The 20,713-nt window shown below is 40.0% G+C and overlaps 1 protein-coding gene across 3 annotated transcripts in view; it reads right to left on the bottom strand.

The window, feature by feature from the left end:
• Positions 1–19,586, bottom strand: part of LOC124560006 — a 57,520-nt gene extending 37,934 nt beyond the window's left edge. Inside the window, exon 1 of one of the 3 annotated variants that reach the window (XM_047130938.1) lies at positions 19,435–19,586. Coding sequence is in view for 1 of the 3 variants with exons in the window: in XM_047130924.1 (XP_046986880.1) it covers positions 19,285–19,443 (159 nt within the window). In the remaining 2 variants the exon portion in view is untranslated. Of the gene's footprint in view, positions 1–19,284 lie in introns of all 3 variants that reach the window. The other 2 variants (XM_047130924.1, XM_047130976.1) reach the window with 2 other exon arrangements.
• Between the last annotated feature and the right edge of the window lie 1,127 nt (positions 19,587–20,713).

Consider the following 20,713-nt stretch of genomic DNA (forward strand, 5'->3'; position numbering starts at 1 on the left):
GGTGATCGTCGAGGGGACACTGAATAGTGCACGGTACATCCAAACCGTCATTGAACCCATCGTTCTACCATTCCTAGACCGGCAAGGGAACTTGCTGTTCCAACAGGACAATGCACGTCCGCATGTATCCCGTGCCACCCAACGTGCTCTAGAAGGTGTAAGTCAACTACCCTGGCCAGCAAGATCTCCGGATCTGTCCCCCATGGAGCATGTTTGGGACTGGATGAAGCGTCGTCTCACGCGGTCTGCACGTCCAGCACGAACGCTGGTCCAACTGAGGCGCCAGGTGGAAATGGCATGGCAAGCCGTTCCACAGGACTACATCTCTACGATCGTCTCCATGGGAGAATAGCAGCCTGCATTGCTGCGAAAGGTGAATATACACTGTACTAGTGCCGACATTGTGCATGCTCTGTTGCCTGTGTCTATGTGCCTGTGGTTCTGTCAGTGTGATCATGTGATGTATCTGACCCCAGGAATGTGTCAATAAAGTTTCCCCTTCCTGGGACAATGAATTCACGGTGTTCTTATTTCAATTTCCAGGAGTGTATCTTGCCCTCATTGCAGATGTCAGATGTTGTGGGCTGGGCACACTGCTAAAACCAGATAGGAGGTGAACTGTGGTGGAACTAACATCAGACTGTAATGTTGGCCAGAATACAATCTTTCTGAATACTTCTAACAACGGGCCCCCGCAGCCTACAACCCATACATGTACCAATGTTAACACCCTAAATTCATTAACTACAAGTGAAATGAGCACATGACCATCAGCACTGGACACTGGCACAGTGATAGAGCAGTACATGATCTGATTAATCCCAATACTTTATTCATCATGGTGATGGGATGGTATGAATCTGTCATCTTCCACAGCAACAGCTCCTTGATACCCGTACTGCGGAAAGGAGACAAGCTGGCAGTGACTCTATTACGCTCTAGTGAACATTCACATGGGCATCCATGGGTCCAGTGGAGCTCGTGTGAGGTGCCATGATGGCCTAGGAATATCGTATAATGGGCGTTCAAAAAGAAACAAGCTGGAGGCGTAACTACAGAAACCAGTACCTGTAGAAGTATTGACCCTGGCTGTTGAGACACTTGTCCCACTGTGACAAAAGGCGGTGAATGGTTGTCTCATAAAATTTCCACAGTTGCGATGTGAACCAGTTCCACATGTACAGCTGGACGTCGTCATCCATACGAGTGCAGGAAAGGTTATGCTGACATTCTTCACTGACCAAGATGGCCCCCTTCTGATTCACTTCCTCAAGCATGGGACAACAGTGAATGTCCGGTGTTACAAATCTCGACCACCCTTTGCCAACCAATCAAATCAAAATAACCAGGCAATCTCACCTGTGTACTCATTCTGCTCCACGACAATGCAAAGCCTCATACGGCAAACACAGTCGCGGCACTCATGCAGAAATTCAAATGGGAGGTTCTCGGCCACCCTCCATACAGTCTGGACCTCTTTCCCTGTGATTATGCCACTTTTGGTTCCCTTAAAAAGGCTCTGAGGGGCAAACTATTCACCTTGTACGACAATGTCCAGCTGTACGTGCGGAACTGGTTCACATCGCAGCCACGGGAATTTTATGAGACAGCCATTCGCTGCCTTGTGTCACAGAGGGACAAGTGTCTCAACAGTCAGGGTCAATACTTCTAATATACAGATACTGGTTTCTGTAATTATGCCTCTGGCTCGTTTCTTTTTGAACACCCCTTATACACTGGTTGCAGGCCACATACACCACTTCATCACGATCATGTTTCCCGACAACAGTGGCATTTTTCAACAAGTGTGAGTGGGGGGGGGGGGGTTAAAGGAACTCAGTGGCGAGTTACAATTGATGTTCTGCCCCCCCCCCCCCCCGACTCACCAGATCTTAACCCAGTCAAACACATCTGGGATGTGATGAAACATGGCATCAGAGCTCATCCCCCCCCCCCTCTCTCTCTCTCCAGAATTTACAGGAATTAGGTGACTTGTGTGTGCAGATGTGGTGCCAACTCCCTCCAGCAACCCACCAAGCCCTCACTGCTTCCATGCCACCATGTGCCATTGCTGTTATCCATGCCATAGGTGACTATTAGGTAGGTGGTAGCAATGTTCTGGCTCATCAGTGTAAACTTGCTCCATCCTCCAACTTTTTCGCCCCATCAGAAAAAAAAAAAAAAAATTCTGTGAAACCCTGCAAAATACTCGTTGACTGCAACTTTCGTTTCCTCATTTGATGAAAATTTCTTCCCAGCAAGCCAAAGCTTCAAGTTAAGGAACAGAAATAAGTCACTTGGGCTAAGTCTGGTGAATAGGGAGAGTGAGGAAACAATTCAAATTCCAATTCATGCACATTCACCACTGTTATCACTGATGTTTGGGATGGTGTATTATCTTGGTGAAAGAGCACCTTTTTGCATGCCAATCTTGGTCTTTTTTCAGCCAATGCAAGTTTCAAGCAATACAACAATGGAACATAACAGAGCCCATTAACGTTATGCCAAAAAAAAAAAAAAACAGTGGCCATCACCTAACCAGCTGACAAAATGGTCTTTGCCTTCATTGGTGAACTTCTATCAGCCTCTGTTCACTGTTTTGACTGCCTTTTTGACTCTGATGTGTAATGTTTCATCCAGGTATCATAAACCTTCAGAAATGGGTGCAAAAAGCCTTGTGTATCGTGGTTTAACCCACGAGACATTGCATGGAAATGTTGTGCTGGATGCAGTTTGGTCGACTGTGATCAATCATGGCCTCCACCTCACACGCAGCTTTTTCATAGCAAATTCTCCACCCAGGATATTATGCTCTCTCTCAGTTGAGACGCCTGCAATCTCAGTAATCTACATATTTTTATATGGTTGACTAGCATTACCATATCATGGATTCTATCAATGGTTTCCTTTGTGGTGACATCTCAGTTGGACAGCTAGAGCATGCTTTATATTAATCCAAAAGCAAATCATCTTCAATGATGGTGCAGTGTCAACATGAACTTCTCCAATTCTGTTTGGATTTGTGCAACAGTCCAATCTTCCACATGAAAATGTTTAATAACAGCAAGAAAATTGGTTTTGTCCATTTTCAATCCCAGTCAACACACTGACCAAATTCAGACAGCTGTCAACAATTAACACAGCTGTCAACAATCAACTGTACACTGTACATTGTTGACACAAAAATGTTCCATTCTGTCATGGAAATTTACCAGACTTATCAAACCACCCTCATAATACTTGCATTGTTGGCAAAGGGAACTATAGGCGTCTTGGATTTTGATGGCAGGTCATATATATAAAACAGGAACAATAGGAGACTCAAATCATGCGATTCACGAACCCCCCTCCCCATCCACTGATTAATGCAGTCCGCTACATTATTTGTATAAGCCTCTGCATCTCTCCATAACTACTTCTTCTTCTTTGGCATTACAGTGCAGACTGAACCTTGGCCTTCCCAACAAGTTTCCGCCATCCCAGTCACATGCTACCCTTCTCCAGTTTCTGCATCCAAGTTTCTGTGGGTCTTCCTCTACTCCATCCAGCCATCTTGCTCTATGTCAACCTCGCCCTCTTTGTCCTCCTTGATTACCAAAGAGATTCTTCTTTGTCACATCAGACTACTCCATTCTTGCCACAGGACCTGCCAAACTTATCCTATCTAATCATATGATTTTTGTTACAGGAGCATCGGCATATATAACGCATAATTCTGCATTGTATCTTTTCCTCCATTGTTCTCTGTCATACACAGGGCCAATTATTCTCCTCAACACTTTCCTCTCAAATCTGTCGAGCAGCCTTGCATCGGTTTCCGTCAAGGGCCATGTTTCTGAAGCATAAGTGAGAACCGGTCTAACAAGGGTTTTATAAATAGTGAATTTTGTTGGCAGCTGAGGAGCCTTGACTGGAATAAATTACTCAAGGTGAAATATGCCTTACTTGCTGATATCAGTCTAATCTTAATTTCAGTTGAGATGTCATTAAAGCAATTGACTGTGGAACCAAGATACTTGAAGCTATCAACTCTTTCAAATGTGTATCCATTCATACTGAAAGTTGATGGCATATTGGGTAGATATGCTTTCCCGCAGGCCATGTATTTAGTTTTACTTTCATTTATCACAAGACCCATCTCCTTACTTGCTTGACTTAAGGCTATAAAGGCTTCTTTCAGTGCTGGTACTGTCTGTGCTATGATGTCTACGCCATCTTAACATGCTAAAATCTGCACTGACTTGTAGAAGATGATGCCCCTGGTCTGTAGGCCTGCTTCCTGAATCACCTTCTCGAGTGCTACATTAAATAATAAGCATGCTAATGCATCTCCTTGACACAGGCCATTTTTTATTTCCAGGGTATCTGAGTAATTTCCTCAAACTCAAATGCAGCTTCTTACGTCAGAAATCATCATTCTAAGCATTCTAAGGAGCTTTCCACGTATCCCTATCTCCTGTAAGGCATGAAACAACTAGTTTCTATTGATGCTGTTGTATGCAGCCTTAAAGTCACTAAAGAGGTAATGTGTTCCAATTCTATACTCAATAGTTTTCTCCAAAATTTGGCGCAGGTTGAAAATCTGGTCTATTGTTGACCTTCCTCGTCGAAATCCGCTTCAGTATATTCCTTTTTCTTTATCCACCTGTGGGAGTAGCTGATAAAAAATAATATTAGGTAACACCTTGTACCCCAGGTTCAGAAAGGTAATTCCACAGTGGTTTCTACACTCCATTCGGTCACCCTTTTTATGTATGGGAAATAATATTCCTTCATTCGATTCATCTAGTATCCTTTCCTGTTCCCACATGAGAGTGATAACTTCAGAGACTGCTCTAATGTTGCTCCTCCACATTTTAGCAATTCTGCAAGAATGCTACCAGTGCCGGGGGCGTCTGGAACCGCGAGACCGCTACAGCCACGGGTTCGAATCCTGCCTCGGGCATGGATGTGTGCGATGTCCTTAGGTTAGTTAGGTTTAAGTAGTTCTAAGTTCTAGGAGACTGATGACCTCAGAAGCTAAGTCCCATAGTTCTCAGAGCCATTTTAACCATTTTTAGCGCCGGGGGGCCTCGTTATTCTTCAGTTTCCTTAAAGCTTTTTTAATGTCCTCTAACCCTTGGCCATCCAGTGGCTGTTCTTCATCCCATCCTTGCTCACAATCATTAGAGATATCCCCTGCTTACTCGATTCAGCAGGTCATTAAAATATCTTCACCACCTTTCCAGAGTCTGTTTAGTCTCACTTATTATGTTTCCTTCATCTCTGATCGAGCTGGTTATTGGAGCAAATTTCTCTTCTTGCATTGTTTACTTTTATAAAGAACTTCCTTGTTTCATTCTTCTTCTTGGACAATTCCATACATTCTATTTCAGCCTTAGTCCATTCCCTTTTCTTTCGGTAATGTGTCATCTTTTCGATCCTCCTTTTCTCTCGATAATCGTCCAACAAGCTTCTTGTGCAGTTCGTTCTCCATTCGCTCTTTTCCACTCTTCATCAAACCATGTGGGCCTTATTGATTTTTTCTCCATCCCTAGTGTTTCCTTAGCTGAAACGTCTATAGTTCTTTTTATAGTCAGTCACTTTTGTTCTATGTCATTACTGTCTCGCATTATTCCTTGTTCTTGTTCTAGGGCCTGAGAAACTTTGACAGTACGATTTGTAAGTTTCTGTTAATTGCAGTGCTGCAATACTGCACTGTTCTTTCTTTGTATGTCTTTCTTTCTGAGCATTTGATATCCTTGCTCTTATCTTGGCCATTACAAGAAAATGATCTGAATCCACATTAGGGCCACGAAAGGTTCGAACATCAAACAAGTTAGATTTATGCCTCTGGTCTATCAGTACATGATCAATTTTATTAATAGTTCCACCACCAGGTGACTTCCATGTGCCCTTGTGTATCTCCTTATGGGGAAACCTAGTAGATACCTCTTATCATATTCCGGGAGGCTGTGAAGAGGATCAATCTTATTACATTATCATTAGCAGATTCATTTCTACTATGGACTCCAATTAAGGGCTGGAACATGTCTTCTCTTCCAAGTTGTGCAATAAAATCACTCAGCACGATCTTGATGTCATTCCTTGGACATTTATCATAAGCTTTTTCAAGGGCATCAAAGAAATTACCTTTTAGGTCTTCAATAGATTCTTCAGTTGGTGCATGTCCATTAATTATACCACAATTAAGGAATCTTCCTTTAATTCTAATTAGTGATAGCCTTGGATTAATGGGTGTAAAATTCATCACCACCTGTTTCAGATCTTTATGAACAAGGAAACCTGTACCAAACTCTTGTCTATTATCATCACAGCTATAGAACATAGGGACCTCTTTTTTTTCCAATACCCCACTCCCTGTCCATCGAATTTCTTGGATGGCAATAATACTCTCCTTGAGCTTCCCCTGCTGGTCTAATAGCTTCTTTAGAGAGCCTGGACTATATAAAGATTGAAAAATCCAGGTACTAATTAAAAGATCAGTTTTCAACTTTTTAACCATTCATTGTCCAAGATCCATGCCATGTCATCGTCTATCAATCTGTCCGGCTTCTGCTCTTTGGGTTTTCGTAACGTTACTTCTTTTACAGGAAGAGAGTGTTAGACTCGAGCCCAATCCCTAACCTCGGGGTCCAGGATTTGTATTAAGATTGGATTGGATTGTTTGGGGGAAGAGACCAAACAGCGAGGTCATCGGTCTCATCAGATTAGGGAAGGACGGGGAAGGAAGTCGGCCGTGCCCTTTCAAAGGAACCATCCCGGCATTTGCCTAGAGCAATGTAGGGAATTTGTATTAGGTTTACCCCCCTATGCAAGCTGGCTTCACTATGCCCCTAGAGCCTTCCCTGCTGTATGTTGTGGGACATGTTTTGTCTGGCTCCTCAGTCGATACCAATCTGGCTTGGGTAATTCATTTGACTATACTTATTGCAGTCAAACCTTGGTCTCCCCCTACAATTTCTTTTACCAGCCACATTTCCTTTAATTACCAAATTGATAACTCCTCCGTGCCTCAGATTGTGCCCTAAGAATCAGTCAAACCGTTCTTCAATTTAATTTCTGTCATAATCTTCGTTTTTTCCTCACCATACCACATCATTAGTTATTTCATCTACTCATCTAATCTTCAGCATTTTCCTGTAGCAATGCACTTCAAAAGCTTATCTGACCCAACTACGAATTTAAAAGTTTCCATTTCTACTTCCTGAATTTCAGTTCCTTTTCTGAATTTCACCTTGATTTCCTGTGTTGCTTGCAGTGTACGAGGCCTGTTCAAAAAATTCCAGAACTTCGTCCACAACATTTTTCTACACTTTTACTTGCTGTGCACCGTCTCCTTCGAAATACTACCCTCCCCAATTGATACATCACTCCCAAAGTCGGTTCCCCTTCCAGCATCAGTCTTGGTAGGGCTCTTGCTGGATCGCATGAAGTGCAGTCTGCAAATTTCCTTTTATCTCATCTATTATTGCAAATCTTGATCCTTTCAACAGGGTTTTCAACTTTGGAAATAAAAAAAAAATGTGCACGGACCATGTCTGGAGAGTATGGAGGATAAGGCAGCACAGTGATTTCATTTTCCGTGCAATAGTCTCGCACCAACAGGTACGAAAGTGTGGGTACATTACTGCAATGCAAGAGCCAGGTTTTGTCTTACCACATTTCAGGTCATCTCCTTCTCACATTTCCATGGAGGTGTTGCAACACATCCCGATAGTACCACTGATTAACAGTTTGTCCCTGTGGCACAAAGTCATGATGAATTAGTCTTTCAAAGTCAAAGAAAACTATCAGCATGGCTTTGTCATTTGACCTGACCTAATGACCTTTTTTTGTCCTGCAGACCCTTTCCTGACCCACTGTGAAGATTGAACGTTGGTCTCACAACACCATAACTGTAGGCCCATGTCTCATCACCAGTTATGATTCTCCTAAGGAACATGTCATTATCATATGTGCAATCCAAAAGCTCTTCACAGATTGTGAACAAAGGTCTTTCTGGTCTTGACTCATGAGCCATGGGCAAACTTGGTGGTAACACAATGCATTCCAAGATGCTGTGTGAGGATTTCATGAGATGATCCAACTGAAATGTTAAATTCTTCTGCAACCTCTCGAACAGTCAGTGTTCAATTGGCAGCACAATTTCATTGACATTCCTGACATGAACGTCATGTGTAGACTTCAAAGGGTATCCTGAACGAGGGCCATCTTTAACTTCTGTTCAGACATTTTTAAACTGTGTGAACCATTTGTAACACTGAGCATGGCTTAACCACCCATCACCATAGGCCTTCTGCATCATCTGCTGTGTCACTGTAAAGGTTTACTTGAGTTTCATGCAAAATTTAATGCAGCCGCATCGCTCCTCTAAATCATCCATCTCGATCTTCACAAACTGTGTGACACAACATCCTACTCAGTACAGAACTGAGCAATAACTAACAGACATACAACACTGAAACTTCCGGCAGTTGCACATTAAACACAGGTCTGTACAGGGATGCCAACTGCATTTCGCTCCGACACACCATTGGTGAGAAATTACAAATCTTCCAGAGTTTTTTGAACAGACCTCATACATATGAGTTACATTGGGTAAAGGCTACAAAGTCCATTTTTGACCTTAAGAATGCTGCAGGAAGTTGGAGGTAACTTTTTTTAGTTTTTTTCTCTATAAATTCTTTCCATTATGTGCATGCTTTGTTGTAGAGCATTTCATTTTCTACAATATGCACTGGTTTAACACCTTTTAACACCAGATACTTACCACAGTGCAGAGTTTTAAAGGAATGGCGAATTTCTGAAATTATCAAAACCTACAAAAATTCAACTTTCATCATTATATCTTTAACATTTTTTAAAAAACTTTTAATGGTATTTGCAGCCACCAGTTAACATTTATTAACCACAGTTAGTCCCTCCCACCTCCGTAAATGGAATGTTTATTTCATGAGAGTTGGCTGATCAGATGAAGTGACATCCTTGGAAGACCCAAAGGGGTCACCACCCTCCACCACTGCCTGAGCTGTTCTCTAAAATGGGACTTCTCGGCGTAGTCCTGTGGTACTACAGCTGTGCAACAGATTCAGTACTTCTGCATATGTGCCCTTATGAAGAACTTCACTAAAGCTAAATGAACATTGAACTGGAACCCACCACTGATTGTGTGAAAGAAATAATTCCCTGATTCCATGCAGCAGGTCGTTTGAGCTATGTTATGAGAGCACACCTGTATTACAAGGGCACAGTCAGCCTAAAAGACAATATGGATCATCAGAAATTTCACAAATTCATGACTGAATACTACTTCATTACTTCTCATATGGAAAAATTCTGGTCGAGCATCGGATCACACACAACCATAGAACATGTCCTAATAACAGCAATGAAGAGTTGTGGAAGGCAACCTCATGGTCAATGCATAAAGAGTAGTGTGCTGTCTCAATGGAGGTTGTATGTACTATACCTCTAGCAAACCTGTGAACAAATAGATATATTCAGTGAATTATGTTCAGGAATATACGGATAACATATAGACACAAGGCCAAGTCATGTAATCGGGGTTCTCTGAACATCCACTATTCTTTGAAACTAAGGAAACGAAAGAATAAGGTAGTTACTCTAACCTAAGTTCCACATGGCCTGAATATTGCAGACAAAAAAAGTACCATCAGTCCTCTTACTCTCTTCCAACAAGTTTGCATTGCCAAAGAATCAGAAGACAACCTTAGAGAAATGTTCACACGTGAGCTTCCACCCTGTCTGATGCACCTCTTCACTTTGGACAATATCTGTTAGGGGACAAAGGTAGCTTTCTTTCCAATATAGGAAGAATTAGACCTTGGGATCAGCAAATGTGCAGTAATTAATGATGGATACCTTGTACATAAAGTTGTATGGAGTATCACCCACATTTCTAATTATTGTGCATGATCCATATGGACAGTGTGGGAAACACACTTCAGATATTGATGGGTATCCTAGTGACAGCTACTACCAAAGCAGCAGGTTTTACCCACAAAATTAGTCTTCTCCACAACAGCAGCCATTACAGTTTTAAAAGATTTTTTTTTAATTAAGTGAACCAACAAAAGGAACTTCATTTCAATGCTGCTGACTAAAATAATGTCAAATGGCACTGAGGTCCAGCAGGTATTATAAGATGTCATTATCATGATAATGAACACCACTTTAGAATTTGGCAGTGATTCGGATTCCCAGCCCTACCTGAATCTCAATATGAAGGAAAGGTCATAACAGTGTCTGTAAATACCACAGCCCAGCACTTGTTCAGCATTTCTTACCATTCCCTGAATCCTTCAATATAAAAATGGCTCTGAGCACTATGGGACTTAACATCTATGGTCATCAGTCCTCTAGAACTTAGAACTACTTAAACCTAACTAACCTAAGGACAGCACACAACACCCAGCCATCACGAGGCAGAGAAATTCTCTGACCCCGCCGGGAATCGAACCCGGAAACCCGGGCGTGGGAAGCGAGAACGCTACCGCATGACCACGAGATGCGGGCCCTTCAATATACCCCACTGATAGTAGAGTGATTGAACTTGTCTAAGCTCAAACTTTTCTATTCAGATTGCTCCCTGGACTATTTGTGCATGCTCAAAATGACTTCCACTATGCTCTGTACTTTGTTTCTGGCTAGCCACCCACCTCGTAAAATTAGGAATCATCGATCATAGGAACTGCATGTTTGTTGCACAGGTCTATGCATCACTTACAGTATGAATGATCATATATTGTGAGTTCAAACAATAAGATCTGTTTGAACAAAATAAGATTCTCCATGGAAAGTAGCACACATTCCAAAAACAATGATAATTTGAAACTTAACTCACACTCTTTACACATGATATCCTCACTTCCGTGGATAGAGGAAATCATGTTGAATCAATGTTTCCAGACATTTAAAAAGCTTTTGACTACTACATATACGCCTTCTAAAGAAAATATGCTCCTATGGTATCCATAATAATGTTTGCAAACAGATATAAAATTTCTAAACAGGCAGAATGCCAAATGTTATCCTGGACTGAGACTCATCTACAGCCAATAAAGTGATGTCTGGTACACTCCAGGTGAATGTAATAGGACCATTGCTATTCGTGTTATACATTAATGGCTAGACTGATAGTATTAATGACAATGTTATACTTTTTGCAAATGATGCAGTTATCTTATGAAGGCATTCTATCTGGGAAGAAAATGCAATGATATATGGTTAGAGCTTGACAAAATATCTGACACATGTGAAGAATGTAAATTAATTCTCAGTGTAGAGAAATGCAACATTCTGCACTTCGCAATACCTAGACGTCTGTCATCTTTTACTACAAGGTTAATGAGTCACAACTAGAGTCAGTCATATGATGCACATATTTGCAACCAACTTTTATTTCAGTTATTACACATTTTTTGTTAGGGCAGAAACTAGAACTTTTTCGCAGGCTGCCTATGTACATATCTCAAAGAGACTGTGAAGATAAATTCGGCAAACAACAGGTAACACATGGGTGTAGAAGCAGTCAATCATGAACAGGAAAAAATTTTAACATATGGACAGTAAAAATGACCCTTCACTTACCACTTCACAGTTTTCACCAAGAGTAGATGTACATGTAGAAAACTAAGCGAGCAAAAATTGTTAAGATAAACTAACAATACTTAAAACATCTATCTCAATGAGATGTAAAACGTATATAGCTATGGAATGTCCATTTTTCTCTGTCCCTCTCTCTCTACTCGTAACAGCTAAATCATGTGCCCTGGAGTTAAATGAATACAAAAAAGAAAAATACATATATAACCCTATGATGAAGCACAACTGGGGTAGGAAGAATAAAGAAGAATGTTTGCCACAGTTAAGAATCACAAGGTCTATTGCAGGGCTCAATAAAAATAACAGTAACTGAAAATTCTACAGAGCGTCTACTGCATACCTTGACGGAACGGCGCTCCTAGTATAGGAGGAGGGAGAGGGAGAAAAACAAGAGGGGAAGGGTGATAAAAAAAGAGGCAGATAACGGGTGATGTTGTATGTGGGTCAGTGTACAGACTACAAAAGGTTAGTGTGTGGGACTCTCTCCCAGTGCAGTATACATCTGTAAACTATCAATATTAGCAGATAAACATTTGTGACTGTTATTTGTTTTCAGTGCTGTAACAAATAGGTGCAATTCACTTCAGCTGCTGTTCTTTGCTAAAACATTTGTTGATTCAAACAATGGAAAATCCAGGATGGAATGTAACAATATTATGAGAAGAAAAGTTGCTACTCATCACATAGTGGCTCAGCATCTCCACTATATGGTGAGTAGCAACATTTGTTGGCTCTTTTTACATACCTGAACAATTTCATTTAAAACAAAACCCACTAAGATATTGTTAAAGATCTCTCTCCTGGTGGGTCATTAAAGGAATACAGAGCATCATCCTTTTTTCATAATGCAATAAAATGCATCTTGATTTCATACATATTAAGTGACTTATTTTAGTAACTTTATTAGTGTGATTAATAAAGTGTCTGGATTATTTACTGTTTTTCTAATTCCTGAGTATAACAGATTAAATTAAATGGAAAATTCAAATTATATTTTTAAGGTAATTGGAAATTCTAATGATTAGGGTTAAGATGACACCCCTATGATGGAGGTGTTCAGCAATCAATAGGCCGATAAACAAGATTGTGTTTATGTGTGTGTTTGTGTGTGTCTGTGTGTGTGTGAGAGAGAGAGAGAGAGAGAGAGACAGACAGAAGGGAGGGGTTGGTTGGTTGGGTGGGTGGGATTACAGCTACATTATAATGGCTCCGCTGCTACACAAGAATGATGAGTCCTGTCAGATTGAGTGGGTGATGGGGAGGAGGAGGCAGAGAGGACAAGGGGTTTGTTGGAACAATGGATGAAGACTGGAAAGGATAGGCAGTTAGTGCATGGGATAGAAATGGGGCACTGGTGAGTTCACTCTGGTGCAGGCAAGAGGAGCTATGACTGAAGTACACTGTAGGGGAAACAATTTGGAGGCAGAAACAAACAGAGGAAGAAGAGTCCAGGAGAGTGTGAGGGTAGAGGAGTTGAAAGTGGGAGGTGTGGAGTCATGGGGCAGGTGTGGGACAAGGAGGCTGAGGTGAGGATGTGAGCAGATCAAAAGATGTAATTCCCATCTGTTTAGTTCAGAGAAGCTGGTACTGAGGTGGGAAGATTCAGATGGCACGGGCTATGTTTCTTTCTTTTTGTCATTGGGCGGTGAACTCTGTTCTTAGCCATAGTTTGGAGATGGGCATTCATTCTGGTTGTTAGTCGGTTTGTGACCATGCCCACTTCAGATTTTCAGTCTTGTTTATGTGCTTACTGCCTACTCAATGCCGTAACTATGTGGTGAGCTTTTACCTCTATTCCTTTCATTGTTCAAATAATAATTTTTAATACACAAGAACCTGGGATTTTTAAAGGATGTTTTGCATTCTTCAATGTGAATACCCCATTCTTTGTATGTATTCTGTAATATAAAACAATAGGTGAACTGATCTTTCTTTTCTATTGTCTGGATATTTCTCTGCAAATTTCATATTTTATGAAATTCCTTCTTGTAAACAATTCTTTCACTCTGCTGCAGATTTATCTTACACTGAAACTTCTTGTGCATTAAAACATGTGCTGTCTCAAGATTAAAATCTGAACAAAAGGCAAAGGGCCAGATGGAAATCTCATTGTAGACACAGTTTTCATCCACCAGAAAGTTTCAGCGATGTGCACTCTGCAGCAGAGTGAAAGATTTCCTCTGTAACAGCCAACCCTTACTACACATCCTTCTTATACACCGTGATAGTTCACCAAGTTATGCACAGTTCCTGTGATTTATGAAAGAGCAGAAAAAGTTATTTATTTACTCAAGTCACAAAGGGATGTTCAGATTCTGCTCACATTATGCTCCTTTTGGCGTGTGAATAACAGTTGTGTATGTATGAATACTGTAACATCCACAGTCTTTATTTTCATGGATAAATGTGAAAAAAATGTAATCAGATATTGAACAGACTGAAAAAAAGGCAAAATAAATAACAATGTTAATGATTTTGGATGCAGAGCACTCATCATTATCATTAGTAGCAGCACGCTGACCAAATGTCAGCATGCCACTCTCTTGGAAAGTGGGGGAGGGGGAAGGGGGCGACAAAGGCCACCCCCCACATGCAAAGTAGTTTATACTGCATTAAAATCTGCCTCCCCTCTACAGTACTTTAGGGGTGGGGGCCGACAGTTCACAAAATTTCAGAGCCCATGTAACACTGGTGCCATTGTCAGTGAGGATGGTGGACAGATTTCCAGTCAAACTGAGAGCTGCTCTGCTGTCAGTACATAAGACACATGTAGCCAAAATATGCTGAACCAAAAGTGGCACAACACAAACTTCACAGAGTGGTGGAGCCTTCTGCTGGAGGAAAAAACCATGTATTATAGGGCTATGTCCATTGCGCAGCCAGTTGAGTGGCACTGCCTTATGTTGGTGAGGCTAGCATGAAGTCCACCATGCCTGTGTGGTCAATTTGAGTGACCACAGTTTGTTTTCAGTCACATCCAACCTATCACGTTCCCAATGAGGCATGATTTGTCTGACAGGTAATGAGATGACAGTTTGCAAGGGGAGGGCACATCGATGTGCAACAACACTTCTTTGGCTGCTTTGTCAGCTATGTCATTTCAGTGCAATGCAGTGTGTCTAGGTACCCAGCAAAAGATAATCTCCTTGCCACAGTGTTGGAGCCACAGTAAGGCATCACATTATGAGCTGAATCAAACTGTCTACTGAATACATTTGGTGGACTGCTTGCAGTGCACAGGCACAGAGTGAATTAGAACAGACAAGAGACCTCGTACTGAGATGCCTGTAAATCCACTCTAGTGCCATCATAATGCCATGTAAGTCCACATCATAATCTGTCTGTTATTCTGGAAAGCCAAGTTTGAAAACCCTATCAGGGTAAACAGCTGCACAACTGAGGGCATTCTCTTGCTGGAAACTGTCTTTGTAAACAATGATAAAACTGTGGCATGTACTTATAACTGAAGAAAGCACATTTGTAAAAGTGTAATCTGCACTGCAAGTTTTCTTGTACTGCTTTAAGCTTAAAATTACTTTGGGCCTCTGAAGACACAAAGGCAGCAATCTGTTCCATCCCTGGCTAACTATTCAAAGGGATGATATATCTAGATTCTCCAGACAGTCAGTAGAACGTATCCTGAATGGCTTGGTCGCATGCGGCCAATTCCTGAACAGCCACTCAAAGTTGGGGTAGACTGCCACAGAAAATGCAAGTGGCTGAGGCAACACAGGGCCTATACAGTCAGAAGAACATGTCATTAAATTCAAACTGATAGTTCACCTATCTCTGCACACAGATTATGGACTGGGCTGGTCTAAAAGCCCCAGTCGACATCCAAATGCCTTCATGGTGGACAGTGTCTAACATCTGTCCTCCTTGTGAGTTCTGGATGGTTAAAAGTTCAATGAGAAAGATTATAACTGACACACATACTCTTCACTGGTGAGAACATAAAACCACTTTTATTGGATTAAGCTCCCTGCCTACAGATTGCCAGCTGTTGTAGTCTTGTTGTCACTGTAAGTTCAAAGGAAGAGTAGGATGTTGCAAAGTCAACCATAAACATAAAGCATCTAACAGAGCTCCTGACTGTAGAGGAGATGCCACTGGCCATTGATAGCAATTGCAAACAATGTGACACTGAGCACACTGCCTTGGGGGAACCCACTCTCCTGACCAGAGAAATCAGACAAGGCACTGCTGCCTGGGGTAGCCTCATGGTCTGAGGCGCCTTGTCATGGTCCGTGCGGTTCCTGCGCCTAACTTGGGCGTGGGTGTGCATGTTGTCGATAGTGTAAGTCAGTTTAAGTTATATTAAGTAGTGTGTAGGCTTAGGGACCGATGACCTAAGTAGTTTGGTCCCATAAGACATTACCACACATTTCCAAATTTCCAGACAAGGCATCGTCAACATGATACTGAAAGCACTGGTCCTTGAGGAACGACTGGATAAGAAGTGGCAGACATCCAGGAAGTACCCAGTCATGTAGTTGGTGAAGGTACTGTACGTCCAAGTGGTGTTGTACACTTTTTCCAGGTGAAGAAACACACTAATCAAATGGTTTTGGTGTAAGAAGGAATCTTGTTTCCCTGTCTCCAGTAGAATTATGTAACCATGGGCATTATTATTATTATTATTATTATTTTTTTCATTGTTATCCTACTTGTATATTTTTATGTTAATGTTCTAAAAGTTCTATTAAAATTGTAATGTCTAAGTGACAAGTAAATTCAATTACAAATTTTCATGTATATGTATTTTAAATTGTAATGTTTATTGACAAGTCCTATATCATTTCGATGATGTACTACAAGGACGCTAATAAATTGAATTGAATTGAATTGAATTTAAGCAAAAAGTTAACCAAGAATTGAAAAATTTGAGACACCAGCAAAAGACCTGTGTACATCAACTTATAAGATCTATAAATACTCCACAGGCAGATGACAAAATTAGAATACAGTTTGGCAATAAAAACTAACAAGGAGAAGAAGTTCTGAGACTAGCAAAGGCCCCGATATCATTAGTGTTTAAAATATTCGATGGAAAGCTCAGTGTATTTGACCAACAGATGCATTCTTCAAACCAGAACTGATGTTCCTGAAGATTTTCAACTCATTAGAAGTAGCTCACAACTGAGATGTGAGCCGTCAGATCACTGTCTCTGAACAGATCGCTAAACAGTTATGGCAAGCATGAGTGTCTCAAGTGATAATAATGAGAAAATGTGTGAGGATTCCAGGACTGTTTCATAATCTACATATAACAGACTTATTAAAAAGTGAAATAGACTGAATCTTCAAGAGTTACATCAACTTCTGAAGTTTTACTAATGTAAAAGATGGCAGTTAAAATGTTCTTTCTTGCGAGGAGACGTAATACATACTTATGCCATGACAGTACTTACACCCTCACCAATGAGATATATGCATTTTGCTCCAGCATTATGTATTCCATACATCAATAAACCAGTTCATGTTCCATTTATTACACCATTTTTGCTGTTACCATCATCAGATATCACCAATTAAGGTTAAAGGAAAAAAAACTTAATACAGAACTCTCTTGTAAACTTTCTTGAACAAAGCTTTTGAGAATTTGCTATGCTTAATGAGTGCTAAAACATAGACCACGCATGTCAACAGTAATTCAGACAAATTTATAAAAAATAGGTCTACACATATTACATATCCAATAAGCTTCTAGTGAAACTCAATCCTATGAAAAAAATTATTTAGGCCCTAGGTCACAAAGAACTCTTGTCATGGCTATTTGTAACTTTCTTAAACATCAACCTTGCACATCACAGTATGGGTTCTGAACTGGTCTCTCAACTGTGAAGGCAGCAGAGAGCATTGTCACTAAAGTATACGACTCCTTTGAAAATAAATCCATAATTAGTGTGAGACTGTTGGACCTTAATAAAGCATTCAATACTGTCTCCCATAATATTATTATAAGAAAGCTACAGTATTACGGAATAGGGGAGAGTGCTCTTCAACTATTACAATCTTATTTATGCAACAGAAAACAAATAGTGGCTATGAATGAAAAAAGATCCAATTCCTTGCCAGTAGTACCACAGGGCTCCGTACCTGGACCATTTCTTTTTGCAGTCTACATAAACAATTTGCCTTCTTCATTACCTTGTGACACAGCACTGTATACAGACGATACAATGCTAATTACTCAGGGAAACAACTTGGATGAATCACAGAATAATGTAACAATAGCAATGGACAGATGTACCAGCTGGTTTCAGGCAAATTTATTACATATACATACTAATAAATTTAATTTGAATGCACCCAAACATGAAAAACAGTCAGGCTCTGTTAGTAGATCACTCCTGCTATATGCATACTTTGTCTTCTTCCACTCTCATCTCGCTTATGGGATTATACTATCAGGAAACTGCCCAGTTTCAAAGACTGTGTTTAAATGGAAAAAAAACAATCAGATGCCTTGTAAGACTATCACCCAGACACTCATGCAGCACGCAGGTAGAATTTTAAAGAATGAAATATAATGACTGGCTTGCATATTTACAGTTGTCTGATATATGCTAAAGAAAATTTAACTCTGACCTTCGGATGGCAATGCATTCACATAATACAAGAAATGGACATACAATTGACATCCCGTTTGCCATGCTATCAAAAATTCACTGCAGTTTAAGTATCTCGCAACCACAAGTTTCAACAAATTACCCAAAGCGCACACGATATGCCCATGGATAAATTTAAAGTAAAAGTAGCAAAATGGATAAAAAGCAAAGTATTTATACAGTTCAAGAATTTCGAGACAAAGCAATACATGATATTGAATTTTGATGGTACATTTTGTGAAAGGAGTACATATTACAAAATATGAAATATAATATTATGCTAGCAATTTGTCTTGTCAAATATATGTACATATAGATGTATACAATGTATCTGTTACTTTAATTACACGACGCCGATTACATGTTACAAAATGTTTAAAGGTGAATAAATATGAATGTGGATTCCACGTAAATAACCAGCCTGCCCAGACTTAATATTTTTGGGTTTACACGGTTTCCAAAAGACGGTTTACAAACGACTATCTTTAGACAGATCTGAGAAACAGTAATAAAGCAATAAAATAAAGAAACCTACAGCCCCAACACAAGAAGCACTTTACCGGGGTGGCGAAAATTACTAAAAATGTACGGTACCTAAATCATTTATGATGGTACAAAGACACGAAATTTCGACATCGACGTTCAATTTTTTTTAAATCTGTACTATTTAAAATGTATACCTAGTAAATGGTTAGAATTAACAAAATAAAATTTGTAGCGTACTATGATGATCTGTCATATGATCGGTTCGTCTATCTGATATACAACTTGTGTACGTAGCAGCTCAAACTGGACCAATAAAATAAAAATGACACCGATAATGAGTATATATTTCCTACTGACACAAGACAAATTTCGATTTAGCAAGCAGAAGGTCTGATAATGTTATTTTCAAACTCATTCAACCCGGATAAAAAATCATAAAGGAGACTTTGAGTCTATGACAGGAAGTTCACAAGATATACAGGATGAAATACGATTACAGCGATCGGAAATCTAAGGCACACGTCACAAATTAAGTTTTTCAAACTACATAAAAACTCACCCTGTTGGCGAAAGCATAATACTTCGTACAAGAGTGTTTTAGCAGCTCACGAACCCGGTCACTCTGTGTTAGAAATACTTGCTTGCAAACTGCGCACAAGATGCAAGAAATAAACTGCTTTTCTTTTGAGTTACAAATGTTGAGACTTACTTTTTGCATTTCATTAGTCTTTAACCTAAAAACTGCCGATCAGTTTTTTTCTCTTTCCTTCGCACAGGATCTTACAATAGCTTGGTGCCAATTTCAATTTTGGCATTGTTGCAAGAGCGGAACAAAGCTCGGCGTCTCTAGCAGTGCGACCTTTAAACGGTCCCTATAACATTAACATTATTGCTCAATATGGCTAGATGTTTATTATTGCAGCACGTGTACGAACTACGTTGACAAGTAGTGCAACAATATCGAGCACATCACAATGTTTTGAAATATATTGCTTTACCTAAGAAGTCTGCATTTTGAAATATATTGCTTTACCTAAGAAGTCTGCATCCAGTACTGACAATATTCTGGCCAGTCACTCACATCCTGCCAGGTATCTTTCCAGATCACTGCCGACGTTGTGGGAAGTTTAAGTTGGATGAATATAAAAACACGAAAATTAAGAATCATTTCTATGGATCCTTGCTCACTAAGTACAGCGAGCGCTACCCTGTATCTTCGAAGGAAGACTTTTTTCAAACGTTAAAATAAGAACAAACTTCAGGAAGTAAGCTAAACGACCATTAGACTCTGCGAAAAGTTTTTAGATTGTTGATGCAGTAATTAACCTTGATGTATCAAACATTAGAGAAGAAAATAATAACTGTTCCTCCAAACGGCTGGTGCTGACAGCTATAAATATACCCGAACTACCGATACTGGTATCAGTTTGATAAGTCATTGCAAAATGGTGACACCATTTTTCGCGGAAGAATGGAAAAACTGATTGAAGACGACCTGGTGGTGGATTATATTTGTATTTCGTTATTCCTGCTGTACAATGTGATTTAGTACATAGATTGTTCAAACGATATAGGTAATCCAAATTTCATATAGAACCAGCACATACAACTTTATACATACCTCGATTTATAAAAAGAATTCACTGCACGTTGAATATTGGTAACATAGTTATGAAAACAATCAGATAATTGAAAGAATAGAATGACTAAGAGTAGTTTACGATCAATTACACAATGTTTTCTTGGTGTTCCAGAAACTCAGAAATAGAATAGGACAATGGTCAGCAAGTACTCTTTCAGTTTCACTCTAAATTTATGTAAATTTTGTATCTATTTCGGATAGAATGGTATGTCGTTATACAATGTAATGCCAGTATGATACACTCGTCCCCTACAAATGTTTGTACTTACTTTATCGACATGCAGATCATGCTTCTCCTTAGTGTCATGGGAGTGAAAATCACAGTTATGTTTGAATATATTTTCTT

The sequence above is a fragment of the Schistocerca americana genome, chromosome 1 (assembly GCF_021461395.2).
Source record: "Schistocerca americana isolate TAMUIC-IGC-003095 chromosome 1, iqSchAmer2.1, whole genome shotgun sequence".
NCBI lineage: Eukaryota > Metazoa > Arthropoda > Insecta > Orthoptera > Acrididae > Schistocerca > Schistocerca americana.